A 13,724-nucleotide genomic window follows, 5' to 3' on the forward strand; every position below is an offset into this window, starting at 1 on the left:
ATTTCATTGGTAAACTCTACCAAACATCAAAGGAAGATATAATATAAACCACATACAAACTCTTTCAAAAATAAAGGAAAAAGAAAACTTCTCACCTCATTGAAGAGGCCAGCATAATCCTGATATCAATAACTGACAAGGAAAGAAAATTACAAGAATGGAACATTTCAGACCTATATCTTTCATGAATACAGATGCCAACATTCTATTAGCAAAATATTTGCAAAGCAAATACACTAATAAATTAAAAGGATAATACCTTTTATGGGTTTTTTTCTAGGCATGCAGGGTCAAATGTATACAACCATTTAATTTAATACCCATAAATCAATCACCATAATTTGCTGTGTTAACAGAATAAGGGGGGAAAACTGTATGATCATCTCCACGATTCAGAAGAAGCATTTAATCAAATTCAACATCAAATTCAGCAAACTAATATAAAAGGGGAAGTTTCTTAATCTGATGAAGGCCATCCTTAAAGAATTACAGTTGAATCATGCATAACGATAAAATATTGAATGCTTTCCCTCTAACAACAGGAACAAAACAAGGATTTTTCTCTCATTCTATTCAGCATTGTACTGGACGTCCTAGCTGTTCCAAAAAGGCAATGGAAAGAAATTAAAGATATAAAGATTGAAAAGGAAGAAGTAAAAATGTGCTAATTGGCAGATAACATGATTGTATTTTTAGAATATCTAAAAGAATCTACAAGCAAACTAGTAGGTTAAGTTAGTGAACACAGAGTCAATATACAAAAATCAACTGTATTTCTATATGCTAGCCACTAGAACAAGAAAATAAAATTTAAAAATCAACACCACTTACCATAGCATCAAAAATGTTTAAAACCTAGGAGTAACTCTTACAGAAATTGTGCAAGTCTTCTATTCTGAAAGCTACAAACATTGTCCTAAACGAATGAACAAATAAAACCAAGCCTCAAACTACAGAAGTCCTTACTAAATGAATGTATATAATATGTTCATATGTTCACGGTTGAAAAACTCAATATTGTTAAGATGTTATAGGCAAGATTCTAAAATGGGCCCATGATCGCTGTCCTCTGGTATTAAGTCTTGTATAATCTGATCTGTCCCCCTTGAGTGAGAGCAAGACCAGTGGCTTGCTTCTAGCCAACAGAACATGGCAAAGGTAACAGGCTATCACTCTTGTGATTATGTTATGATAAATACAGGCAGTCTTCACTTTGCACCGTAGTGTAGGACAAGCTGAAACCGTTCAAAGTGAGCTTAATAATCTGATTAGTTTAAGAGAAAACTTAATGGGAAAAATTCTGATTAGTTCCTGACCTTTAAAAATGCTTGACAAAACATTAAAATCTCCCATACTGTTAATTATAAATATGTTGGGAAATGAGAAAAATAGTAAAGCTAATATTTATTTAGGACACTGTAATTTAAAATATTGGAAACATTGGCAGTAACTATTAAGACTAAAAATTCACATATCCTATTACCAAGCAATTCTACACAAGCCCAAGAGAGTATATGTCCACCTAAAAATATGTGCAAGAATTTTCATAGCAGTTTTATTTATTATAGCCAATAACTTTTTTAGAACCCGCTAAATTTCTGTCTTCGGGAAAATGAATCAATAAATTGGAGTATATCCATACAATGGAATATTACACGGCATTTTCCAGAAAAATCATACATACAACAACACAGATTAATGTCTAAAACATTGAGTTGAGCAAAAAAGCCAGACACAAAGGTATACATACTCTTGGGCTACTGTTGGATTTGATTTATATTAAGGTCAAGAACAGGCACATCTAATCAATGGTAATAGAAATCAAAAGAGTGTTTACCTTTGGACATGGGTAATAACTGGGAAGAAGCAAGAGGAAAATTTCTGAAGTGATAAAGATGATCCATATCTGGATCTGGTAATAATACTGATGTATAATTGGTGAAGATTTGTTAAACTATACCTTTAAGATCTGTGAATCTTACTATATGTAAATTATGTTCAATAAAAATATATAAAATTTAAAGAGAATGTTTGTAAAGGTTTCAATACAGTGCTTTGCACACAGTATGACCTGAATAAATGTTAGCAATTTGTTATTTTAAAAACTTGTAGGATGCAGTTGTAGCAGTGCTTAGAGGGAAATCTATAGCTCTAAATGCACATACTATAAGAGAAAACAGGTTGAAATTATTATCTTAATTTATATCTTAAGAAGCTAGCTAAAAGAAAAAAATACAAGCAAAGTAAATGCAGAGAAAGTAGAACAGAAATAATTAAGAAAGAAGCAGAATCATTGAAATAAGAAGCAGACATAAAATAAAGAAATTAATTGAAGCCAAAAGTTGGTTATTAGAAAAGATTAATAAAATCAATAAAGCCCTAACAAGACTGATTAAGGGGACAAAAAGAGGAAACACAAAGTACCTATAACAAGAATTTAAAAGGAACATTACTACAGATCCTACAGACATTTAAAAAAATAATATTATAAACACTTCTATGCCAGTACATTTTAAAATTTAAGTTAGATTGAAAAATTCCTTGAAACTACCTCACAATTAGTTTTGAAAACACAACTGATTAAGAAAAGAAAGAAAAATTTAAGGTCTTATAATTATTAAGGCAATTTAACATGAAATATAGAATCACTGGGTTGAAGCTGAGGGGCTGGAGGTAGAACTGCTGCCAGTGTGGATTTGTGCAATTGGACAGCCCGCTAGTTTTCAAGAAGGGCAGTGGGGACAGAGGGGACTGCCCATCTCTCACTTGGTCGCTGTTCCTGCAGAGCCAGGTTTGCACCTTGGCCAGCACTGGCATGCATTACATAGTAGTGATTGCAGCAGCCGTGACAGACCTCCAAGTGGGGTTGAGCTGCAGTGTCAGTGTGGATTACCTGAGAGACCAGTGACCTTCCACAGCGGGCACTCCTGTCACTCCTGCACTTCCGCCACTCCTGTATCTGCCAGTCCCGGCAGGATCTGTGGGACACGATCTTCTGTCCTAGGTGTGACCCAGGCAGGAACATGAGGAGCAATTTCCGGGTGAGTAACAGGACTGTAACTGACAACAGATCCCAGATCAAAGAAACACATGTGTGAAACAGAATAATTGGTTTCTGACAACACTGTGTGGGAGAAGATGCTAGATAGAGATTCTCTGCTGAAAACTAGGACTGCTGTCTGAGGTCAGGGGAGTGCTTTTGCCTGCTTCTAGTCACAGGAAGAAGAAGCTCAAAATTATATCAGGTCCCTAAAGAGTAGAGTGGAGTACGTTAGTAAAAAATATATATTAGCTAGCCAATCAAGCCAGAAGAATAAAATTAGGGGCTTCCCTGGTGGCGCAGTGGTTGGGAGTCCGCCTGCCGATCCAGGGGACACGTGTTCGTGCCCCGGTCCGGGAAGATCCCACATGCCGCGGAGCGGCTGGGCCCGTGAGCCATGGCCGCTGAGGCTGCGCGTCCGGAGCCTGTGCTCCGCAGCGGGAGAGGCCGCGGCGGTGAGAGGCCTGCATACCGCCAAAAAAAAAAAAAAAAGAATAAAATTAGAACATAAGCTTCCCAAGGCAAGAGTTTTGTCTGTTTTATTCATTGCTTTATCTCTTGTGTTCTATACAATGTCTGGCACATAGAAGACCCTCAGTGAATACTTACTGAATGAGTGAATGAAAGAGCCAAAGATGAAGGTGGAATTAAACACCAGATTGGAGGATCTAGGCCTGTTTTTGGAAAATGAGAGGAGATCAATTTTTCACAGGTTACAAAATAAAGGAAAGGATATTGGGCAAAAATCAAATAAAAATACTAATATCAAAACTTTCAGATCAGAAGTACAGTACAGTCAGAATTTGAATTATTGACAGATATTAAATGATTATCTACCACAACAGGTATAAACATCTAATATAACCCAGCAGCCTACGCTTTTCAATTGAGGAATGATAGTTGCAGGTTTCCTTCATAATAGTAGGGCCTAAAGAAACATTACCAACACACTTAAGGGAGATCTATTAATTCTAAAATATGTATATATGCTTCTGGAAAGATAAAACTTTTTTGTAATCAAAAAGACTTACTTATTCCACAAGTGACAACATTCATGGATTTATTTCAGCCAGGTGCTGTTAGTGGGAAGTAGAAGTGGGAGACAAGTGTGAATAGAATAAGGGGCTGGGGGTCTTGGACACTCTTCCTGGAGATGGGGAGAGGCCATCCACACAATAGGCTGGATGCTGGTGAATTCAAACAAGAGATCAAGAAAGCCTCACTGCAGTGGTCACTGTACCATACTTCTTTTGCTAAAAGTAAGTCCTATTCTCACATTTCCTGGCATTTTTCATTTCATAATTTGAGTGGCAGATCTCATGTCTACTTGTACTTTTGCAGAAAAAAACCTGAGAACTTTGTTTTCTGCTGGCCTCATTTAAAATGCATTTACCATCTGCAGAGTAACATACTATGAATGAGGAGCTACCTGAAAACTATTTTGGGTTCTGACTTTTTTTCCCGATTTTTCTCTGATTTTTTTTTTTTTTGGCCTTGTCTGGCTCCAACAATTCTAGTGGTTGTTTCCTCCCCCACCTACTGCTACCACCTTAATGAGCATATGGATGTTATTTTGATCTCTTTGTTTTATAACCAACTATAAAATAATTTCCATGTTTAATACAGACCTCATAGAGATTTTGTGGGAGTGATACTGCATCACTCCAGTTTCTGCTTCTTTCTTCCTCCCCATTTTGGAGGAAAGAAAGAAAAAAAAGAACCACAATCAAAACTAGCTCTGCTTGGGCTTCCCTGGTGGCACAGTGGTTGAGAGTTGGCCTGCCGATGCAGGGGACACGGGTTCGTGCCCCGGTCTGGGAAGATCCCACATGCTGCGGAGCGGCTGGGCGCGTGAGCCATGGCCGCTGAGCCTGCGCGTCTGGAGCCTGTGCTCCGCAACAGGAGAGGCCACAACAGTAAGAGGCCCACGTACTGCCCCAAAAAAAAAAAAAAAAAAAAAACTAGCTCTGCTTATATGTCTTTGTACAAATGGAGAAGTGAGGAAAGATATAAACCAAACAGAAACATTGATCACACATGGAGTGCATGATTTTAAACTTCTTTATATACCTTTGTATTATTTGTTAAAGCAAAGCATGAATTACTTTTGTAATTTCCTGAACGTGAATAAACTAAATTCGACAAACAAATGAGAAACATTATGGTGTTTCCTAAAAAAATTAAACATGGAATTACCACATGATTCAGCAATTCTACTTCTGGGTATATACCCCAAAGAATTGAAATCAGGGCCTCAAACAGATATTTGTACACCAAAGTTCATAGCAGCATTATTCATAAAAAGCAAAAGATGGAAACAACCCAAGTGTCTATGAATGGAGGAGAGGATAAAAAAAATGTGGTATATACACACAGTGGAATGTTATTCAGCCTTAAAAAGGAAGGAAATTCTGACACATGATACAATATGAATGAACCTTGAAGACATTGTGTTAAGGGAAATAAGTCGGTCGTAAAAAGATAAATATTCCACTTATATGAGGTATGAAGAGCAGTCAAGTTCATAGAGACAAAAAATAAAATGGTGGGTGCCAGAGGCTGGAGGTAGGGGAGAACAGGGAGTTATTGTTTAATGGGTACAGAGTTTCAGTTTGGGATGATGAAAAAGTTATGGAGATGGATGGTGTGATAGTTGCATAATGATGTGAATGTACTTAATACCACTGAACTGTGCACTCAAAATGGCTAAGACATTAAATATCATGTGTATTTTATCACAATAAATTTTTTCTTCATTATACAGGGACTTCCCTGTGGTCCAGTGGTTAAGACTCTGTGCTTCCACTGCAGGGGGCATGGGTTCAATCCCTGGTTGGGGAACTAAGATCCCAAATTCCGCGTGTAGCTCGGCCAAAAAAAAAAAAAGAAAGAAAGAAAGAAAATTATATAGATAATACACAAAAACATTCTTGCTATAAGTCAAACAATACAGACAAAACTAAAGTCTTTCTTGACAACTTTCCTATCCAGATACATAGCTTTAAAGACATTGGGTCTTACTTAATCCTCATCACCAGCCCATGATTTAAATATTACAATGATCTCCATTTTACAGACGAAGAAACTGCCCTGCAGAGAAGTGAAGGACCTTCCCTGGAGTCAGAAAGTCCTCCAGTCTAGATTAAACTCAGGCAAACGAATTACAGACTGTGCTCTTGCCTCTCTCTTTGTGTCACACTCTGGCTGGGCACCGAGGACGTAAGATCTATTGGACACAGCCACTGCCCTCATGGAATTCTCAGGCTGATGGAGAGGGTAGACAAAATTAGTCCAGCCCCATGTGCAAATGTAACAGTTAAACAACTGACATCTACAGAGCAGAGGCTCTTTATCTTTCTGTTCCAAAAGAGATGCTTTTACTAGATATTATTTCTTTTAAAGATGAAGTTGTATGGGCTTCCCTGGTGGCACAGTGGTTAAGAACCCACCTGCCAATGCAGGGGACACAAGTCCAAGCCCTGGTCCGGGAAGATCCCACATGCGGTGGAGCAACTAAGCCTGTGAGCCACAACTACTGAGCCCGCGTGCCACAACTAGTGAAGCCCGCGTGCCTAGAGCCTGTGCTCTGCAACAAGAGAAGCTACCACGAGAAGCCCACGCACTGCGACGAAGAGTAGCCCCCACTCGCCACAACTAGAGAAAGCCCGTGTGCAGCAGTGAAGACCCAATGCAACCAAAAATAAATAAACAGATAAATTTAAAAAGAAAAGATGAAGTTGTATGTAGACTTTTTAAAAAGTTGGGTCTCAACTCAAATGTCACCTCCTCAGAGAGCCCTTTCCAAATCACTTGGGTTAAAACAGCCCTCTGCCCCTTGCCAGTCACTCTCTCTCATACAACTGACTGCCTTTCCTCACAGCATTTTCCCTTACCTGCTATTTTCTGTTCTTTATTCACTTGTTTGTTGTCTGTGTTCCCCACTAGAATGGCAGCTCTGTGAGAGCAGGGATCTTGTCCATTCTGTTTACACTGAATCTCCTGTGGCTAGAACAGTGCCTGGCTCTTAGTCAGTGGCTGTATTAGTTTCCAAGGGCTGCCATATCAAAGTACCACAAACTGGGTGGCTTAAAACAACAGAAATTTATTCTTTCACTGTCCTGGAGACTAGCAGTCCGAAATCAACGTGTTGGCACGACCAAGCTCTCTCCGAAGGCTCTCGGGAAGAATCCTTCCTTGTCTCTTCCTAGCTCTGGTGGTTGCCAGCGATCTTTGGCCCTTGGTTTTGTACTGCATCACTCCAGTTTCTGCATCTTTCTTCACATGGCCTTCCTCCCTTTGTATATCTCCTCTGTGTCTCTGTTTCCAAATCTCTCTCTTGATCAGGACACCAGTCGTTGGATTTAGGACCCACCCTAAGCCAGAATGATCGCATCTTAACTTGATTACATCTACCAAGACTCTATTTCCAAATAAGATCCCATTCACAGGTACCAGGGGTTAGGACTTCAACATATTTTTTTTGGTGGGGGGACACAATTCAACCCACAATAACAGCCAGTAAATATACTGAACAAATGAGCTAGCGTTCTCTGGAAAAGTGGTATAATATGATGAATTCTCAAATGGGTTCAGGCAAAGGGTCTGGAAGTCATCATTTCCCCCAGGTTTTGCTATGATCAAACAGAACATAAAATGTCTTTTGCTGGCTGTAGTAACCAAAGTAGCATGTCCAGGTCAAGGAAAATAATGGCTCCAATGTTCTAGGCACAGATTTGACCTCAGGTGGGATATCGAGTTTTAGATGCCATATTCTCAATGTTATATATTTAATTTATGAGAGTAACGTAATGACATTATAAATAAATTTGGAAAAGAGAGAAAAGAAAATCAACCATAATCCCACTTCCCTAATGTACCTTAGAGGAAATTTATGTGGGGATCATTCCGGTTAGAGGGAACAGCAAGTACACAAATCTTGAGGCATAAATGAGCTTGGTGTGTTCAAGGAGCAGAGAAGGCAGTGCAGATGGGGTAACCACGTCCCGCCAGGTGTTCCAGGTCTCATTCTGGACATCAGCTCCCAAATCAACAACCTTCCTTCTCTGGTAATCCTCCCCAAACACACTAACCCAGGAGGGGGCTGTGGTGTAGACCTGGTGTGTGTTAAGAGGGAAGGGGATAATAGATACAGTTGGGTCCTCTCTCCAAGGCATTTGGAATTGGGAAGGATAAGGGTCAAGCAGTCTCTCTGTGAAGCTCTGTGACCCTGGAAGCTGTGAGGAAGATGCTGTGTTCTCTACTTCAGCCAAAGGCAAAGGAGGCAGGTCAGCGAGGAGAGCAGCAGGGTTGCTGAGCCGAGTCCAGCCAGTTAACTTCCGGGTCCATCCATCATGGGAGTCAGCTGCATTCCTGCCTCAGGTTCCAGGGGCCTTCCCTAGAATCCCTATCATACTTTCTCATTCCTTTAGCTCAAGTTGACCTGGGTCAACCACTAGAGGAGTGTTTTGAGAATGGAGTTCTGTGGTCAAATAATTTGGGAAACAGTGGGTTAAATCAAATATAATAGCTTTTTATCTGCAGGGCTTCTCAGAGCCTTTAATAGGATTAGGTACATTCAAAAAGGAACTCTCCAAAAAGGAACGCAAGTGAGATGCATTTCCTACATTGACTTCCTAGGTTACCCTGGGAAATGTAGTGTAACAGAATGTTAAGCTGGGAGGTTTCAGCTTCTGCTTTGGCCAGTCCTGGAAGACCAAGAACAACAGAGGAGGGTCCAGCTATTATGACCACTAGGAACACACGTGTTGCTGAAAAAACTCATCACAGCCAGTAATTTTATCCAGGAAAGTGGAAGGAAAAAGCCAGAAAGACAGAGAGATACCTGAAGGACAGAGGAAAAGAGAATTCAGTTACATTGTGCTTGCTGTCCGTTGGGTCTGGTCCTTCAGCAAAACTACTGAAAGAGTGTAGAATAATTCCAAATCATTTGTCAACTCCAAAATCACATTCCAGTAATCGACGTGCTCACTCAGGTGAGCCGCCTAAAATGCATGTCACCCACAAGACCTTCACCTGCTCTGATCATTCAGAAAGGATTAGGTAGAAACCTTGGGCTTCACAACTGGCCGCCGAGCACCCCAGGGCTTGCTCATTATTTCTCTTGTTAGTCACCATCGCTTGCGGTACCGGGCGCCCCAAATGAGGAGGACTGGCCCGGCCCGGGAAACTCCCGATCTGATTCATGCAGAGAAGGATGTTCCAAACTGACAGCCAGCACAGAGGGTGGGAGTGCAGGGTAGAGAGTGCTGTGGGGCAGAGGAAGGACCCTGAGCTCGACCAGGTGGGGCAGGGTGCTAGGTCTAAGCTTTATAGGTGCAAGAGGAGGGGGCAGCGATACAGGGCTCTAAGGTCCACCCAGGGAGCTCAGACACAGGGCGGGGCCCACCCTGGGGCTGGGAGGCCCTCGAATGCCCAGGTAAGAGCCTACTACACTCGCCTGCACATTGCAGACTGGGTGTAGGAAACAGGTTTTAGGTGATGTTTATCCATGACAACCCATTTGTCCACATGCCTCGGTGAGTCATCAACTGCCTGGGGTAGGACCTGGGTGTGGCAAATGCAACCTCTTCGGATGCCTGCGCGGGACACTGCGTCTGAAGGCTGCCTCAACACAAGGTTGCTTTTTTACACCTCCTTGGCGCCCGCTGAGCAGCCTGACCCCGCCCCCTTCCTCCTGGGCCCGCCCCCGGGGGCGGAGACATCCGGAGCTGCGGGCTGGGCGAGGAAGGGAGCGCGGCGGCGGCTCAGCGCATTCCCAGTTTAGAACTCGGAGTTTGGGGCGCGGAAACTGCGCGGGCGAGTCAGCCAGGGAGTCAGCCAGCCTCCCCCTTGGAAGACAGATGTGACCGGGCGTCGCGGCTCGCGGACCTGACCTCAGGTGAAGCTCTCGGAAAGGGCAGACGGAGACGAAGAGATGCCAGCGGAGGAGCCCTGCGCCCCCGGCGCCCCTGGTGCCCGGGGGACCGAGCGCGCGCCGGGCCCCGAGCCGCGCCTGTCCAGCCAGCTGCTGCCCGAGCTCTGCACCTTCGCGGCGCGCCTGCTGTTCTACCTGGTGCCCGTCTATCTCGCCGGCTACCTGGGGATCAGCTTCACCTGGCTGCTGCTCGGCACCCTAGGGTGGATGTGGTGGCGCAGGAACCGCCTCGGGAAGCTCGGGCGCCTGGCGGCCGCCTTCGAATTCCTAAACAACGAACGCCAGTTCATCAGTCGCGAGCTGCGGGGCCAGCACCTACCCGCCTGGGTGAGCCGGGCCGAGCCGGGCGGGGGTCGGAGGTGGGGCGGATGCCCTTGAAGGTTCGGGAAGGAACCTGCGGTCTTCCGGGGAGCTGGGGCGCGCAGACCCGAGGGAGGGAGGGAGCCTGGAGACCCGCACACCTGGTCCCCCACGGATCGCGGCGCAGAAACCCTGGGGGCGGTGGCCGTGTCCCTCGCCGCGGCGCCCCTCGGCCTCATTGCCACTTCTGGTCCGGCTGTGCTGGCAGCGGGAACCTGGGTTTCACCTGAGGGCCCAGAACCTGGGAGAAAAATTACGGACGGGCCACACCCAGGAGAAAAACAAGGGCGTCTGGGACTCTGCAAAGTTAACTCGTGAGGGAAGCAGTAGACACTTCTTCCACCCGCCTGTTGAGTGAAAGAAGAAACGCAGGGCACAGCGCTGACAAATACAGCTGTGACAGAAGCTGGCAGACTGGTTGCCTTTGGCAGAGGCCCGGTCAGAGGGAGGGGCTCGAGGTGGGAGTGCCGGGATGGGGTTGCCAGGGGGGAGGGGAGAGGCCGGCGGCCGCCGCGCTGGCTCGCGGGCTTCTCTCGCTCCCTCGCCTGGTAGAGATGCTCAGATGCACCGAGACACACCCACACACACACTCACACTCTACAGCTACAAAACCATCTCCTGGTGTGGAATGGCCTGGACTATGGCTTCTCAAAGGCTTCTGGGTCCTGAGAATCACTTGGCCCACTTAATAAAAACAAGTTTTAGGCCTCACCTCACAACCCCCAGGTGGGACTGAGGAACCTCAGTGAGTCTTATGATCAGGTGAGTTTGGGCCACCAACTGCAAGAGGGGCATTCAGTCTAAGACTTGGTCTGCAGCAAACCCCCTTCTCTGGATGATGAACTGGTGTTGGTTGTCTCTGATTTCTTCCAGAAACATTCAGGCACACAGGGAGAGGTGTCCAGAGGCCACCAGACCCCTCATTTCCCCTGGCTTGAGGCCTGTACTCTAAAATCCAGCCAGGCTATAGGTTCCTCACACTTGCCCATGACAGTAACATCTGAAGTGGGTTGAGAAGATATTAGAAAGGCCTGTGTATACTTATTTTATGTTAAAAGAGAAATTAAGCCTTATTGCATTAGTTTTCCAGGGTTGCCATAAAGTACTACGGAGTGGGTGGCTTAAACAACAGAAATGTATCAAGATCAAGGCGTCAGCAGGGTTGGTTTCTTCTGAGGCCTCTCGTTGGCTTGTAGTTGGCTATCTTCCCCTGTGTCTTCACATGGTCTTCCCTCTATACTTACCTGTGTCTGAATTTCCTCTTCTTATAAGGTCATCAGTCAGGTTAGATTAGGGCCCACCCTAATGGCCTCATTTTAACTTAATCACCTCTATAAAGACCCTATTTCTAAATACAGTCACATTCTAAGGGACTGGGGGTTAGGACTTCAACATATAAATTTTGGGAAACAGAATTTAGCCCATAATACTAATATATGGATTGACAGTAAAGCTTTGTAAATAGGTTTACATATATATTGGGTAGCAGCCATGGAGACAGTGTTTGGGGCCTGTCTCGCCCAGACCTTGGTTTTCTTGCATGAAAGGGGATTGATGGCTTGTGATCGTGGAAAATGTGGACACAGAGAGCAGGCTTGGACCTGTTCACACTCCTTGTTCACTGTTGAGAGAGCCCAGGCTGCCTGTCAGACCTCTGTCATGACCCCCATGGCAGCCTCAGCCCACGAGGGTGGGCCCATGATACCTCACCAAGTGACATCCCTTTCTTTCTGCCCCTCCTGGTGTTAGGGAGGCCTCCAGACACTTAGCTGTATGCAAAGGCAACGTTTCTGAAATTGGGGTAAGAATCAGAATCTGTAGGGGCCTTGACACCCCCAATCCCCCAACACCCCCCACCCACAAATGCCATAGAAACCGTTCTGGCTCCTCTTGGGGGAGGGGTCCCCGGAACTATGTGGACATAGCCAACAGGGAGCTCAGCCTGATGGATGAGACAGAGCACAAGACAGTATCTCCTGGTTCTCACCCCATAAACCACACCCCAGGCCTGACCCAGCTGGGTGCAGGGACACACAGAGGAAGACGACGGTGTCTCACCTCCCAAGAGGGCAGTCTGGGGCGGGAGGCAGATGCGTAACAGGTAGTTCCATAGAGGTCTCAGGGAAGCTGGAAACAGGAGTCTGAACAGGGTCCAGTCCGGGGTCAAAGGCCTGGAGGGAAGGGCACCCTACCTGGTTTCCACATCAGATTGTCCCCAGACCACAGCCTCCTGCCTCCTTGGCAGGGTCCTGGGAAGGGCCTGGCCTCCGCCTATGTTCTCCAGACCCTTCTGGCAGGCTTGGCTGGCCAGTTTGCTGGGCCAGGGCCTGGATAACCTTTCAGATTGAGGCAGCAGTACCACAAAGGGCAGTCCAAGCAGAAGGGGGCTTGCAAGCACAGCATGGAGGCGCCGTGCGGCTGGTATCTGAGGGCTACTGTGTGGTTCAGCCTGGCTGGTGTGTGCGGTGTAGGCTGAGGGACAGGGGCCAAACTGAGGCAGGTCTGATGGAGGTTGGGGCTGATTCTGAAGGCTGAAAGGAGTCTGGGCAAGGTTTAGGAAAGGCCCTGGAACAAGCAGCATGCAGGGAGGAGTGAAGCTGGAGGAAAGAGACCAGTTGAGAAAGTGATTTGAGCCGAGATGGCCATAGTGGAGACTAAGAGCTGAGGGTGAGAGCTGTGCGGAGGCGGACTCCAGGTGCTTGGCGGCCTCTAGAGTGCAGTGAGGGAGGGATCAGGGCCTTCTGCTTTCTGATTTGGGGAGCTGGGTGCCCATTACTGGGACTGGGAATCCAGAATGTGACGCAGGTCTGTGTGAACACCTGGAAGAGCACGCACGTAGACGTAAATGTGGGCTTTTGGACCCGCCTCAGGAAGGTTTCCAAGCCCAAGGATGATGTGGAAAATCTGGAACCTACTTGGTTGAATATCCTTCTTCTGGCCTCTCTCTGCCTCCTGAGGACACACACTGTTTATGAAGACAGAGGGACATGGCTCCCGTGTGGTAGGGACAGAGTGACCCCTGTCCACAATTTCAGAGCACGGTGTCTCTATCTTACACGTGGACCTTTCAGCACACCTTCTTCCTGTTTTAAGAACTGGTGTTCTTGCATGAATGGGGATTGATGGCTTCTGACCTCCTTTGAGAAGTATTTTTACTAATTAACCAGTAGTCAGGGGGTTGAAGAAAAGGTCTTGAGGGCCTCGCAGCCGTGCAAGTCATCACCCAGCACCCAGTGCGTGAGGGTGGATCCCGGCCCCCCTGCTGCTTGCCCGGCTGTGTGTGCACCTTGCTCTAATTTGCACCAAGTCCCTGTGAGGGGATGGAGGCCAAGGCCAGGCTGAGCCAGAGCCCAGAGGCCATTGCTCTCCCCTGCCAGGCCACAGCGGTCC

General features: G+C 45.7%; 1 protein-coding gene and 1 long non-coding RNA gene across 5 annotated transcripts in view; one reads left to right on the forward strand and one right to left on the reverse strand.

The window, feature by feature from the left end:
* Positions 1–3,578: 3,578 nt before the first annotated feature.
* LOC113612061 (uncharacterized) lies at positions 3,579–10,402 on the reverse strand. Its single transcript, XR_003429709.1, has 3 exons — positions 10,294–10,402; positions 6,934–8,882; positions 3,579–3,714 (listed from the first exon to the last, which is right to left on the reverse strand). It is a non-coding gene; the product is annotated as an uncharacterized LOC113612061 (long non-coding RNA).
* ESYT3 (extended synaptotagmin 3) overlaps positions 9,788–13,724 on the forward strand; it is a 56,029-nt gene continuing 52,092 nt past the window's right edge. For 3 of the 4 annotated variants that reach the window (XM_027091626.1, XM_027091627.1, XM_027091628.1), the window contains exon 1: positions 9,790–10,301. In XM_027091626.1, coding sequence (XP_026947427.1) covers positions 9,975–10,301 — 327 coding nt within the window. In that variant the 5' untranslated portion in view covers positions 9,790–9,974. Of the gene's footprint in view, positions 10,302–13,724 lie in introns of all 4 variants that reach the window. The other variant, XR_003429708.1, reaches the window with a different exon arrangement.

Source organism: Aethalodelphis obliquidens, unplaced genomic scaffold, assembly GCF_003676395.1.
Source record: "Aethalodelphis obliquidens isolate GAN/ISIS:26980383/991018 unplaced genomic scaffold, ASM367639v1 scaffold72, whole genome shotgun sequence".
NCBI classification, from domain to species: domain Eukaryota; kingdom Metazoa; phylum Chordata; class Mammalia; order Artiodactyla; family Delphinidae; genus Aethalodelphis; species Aethalodelphis obliquidens.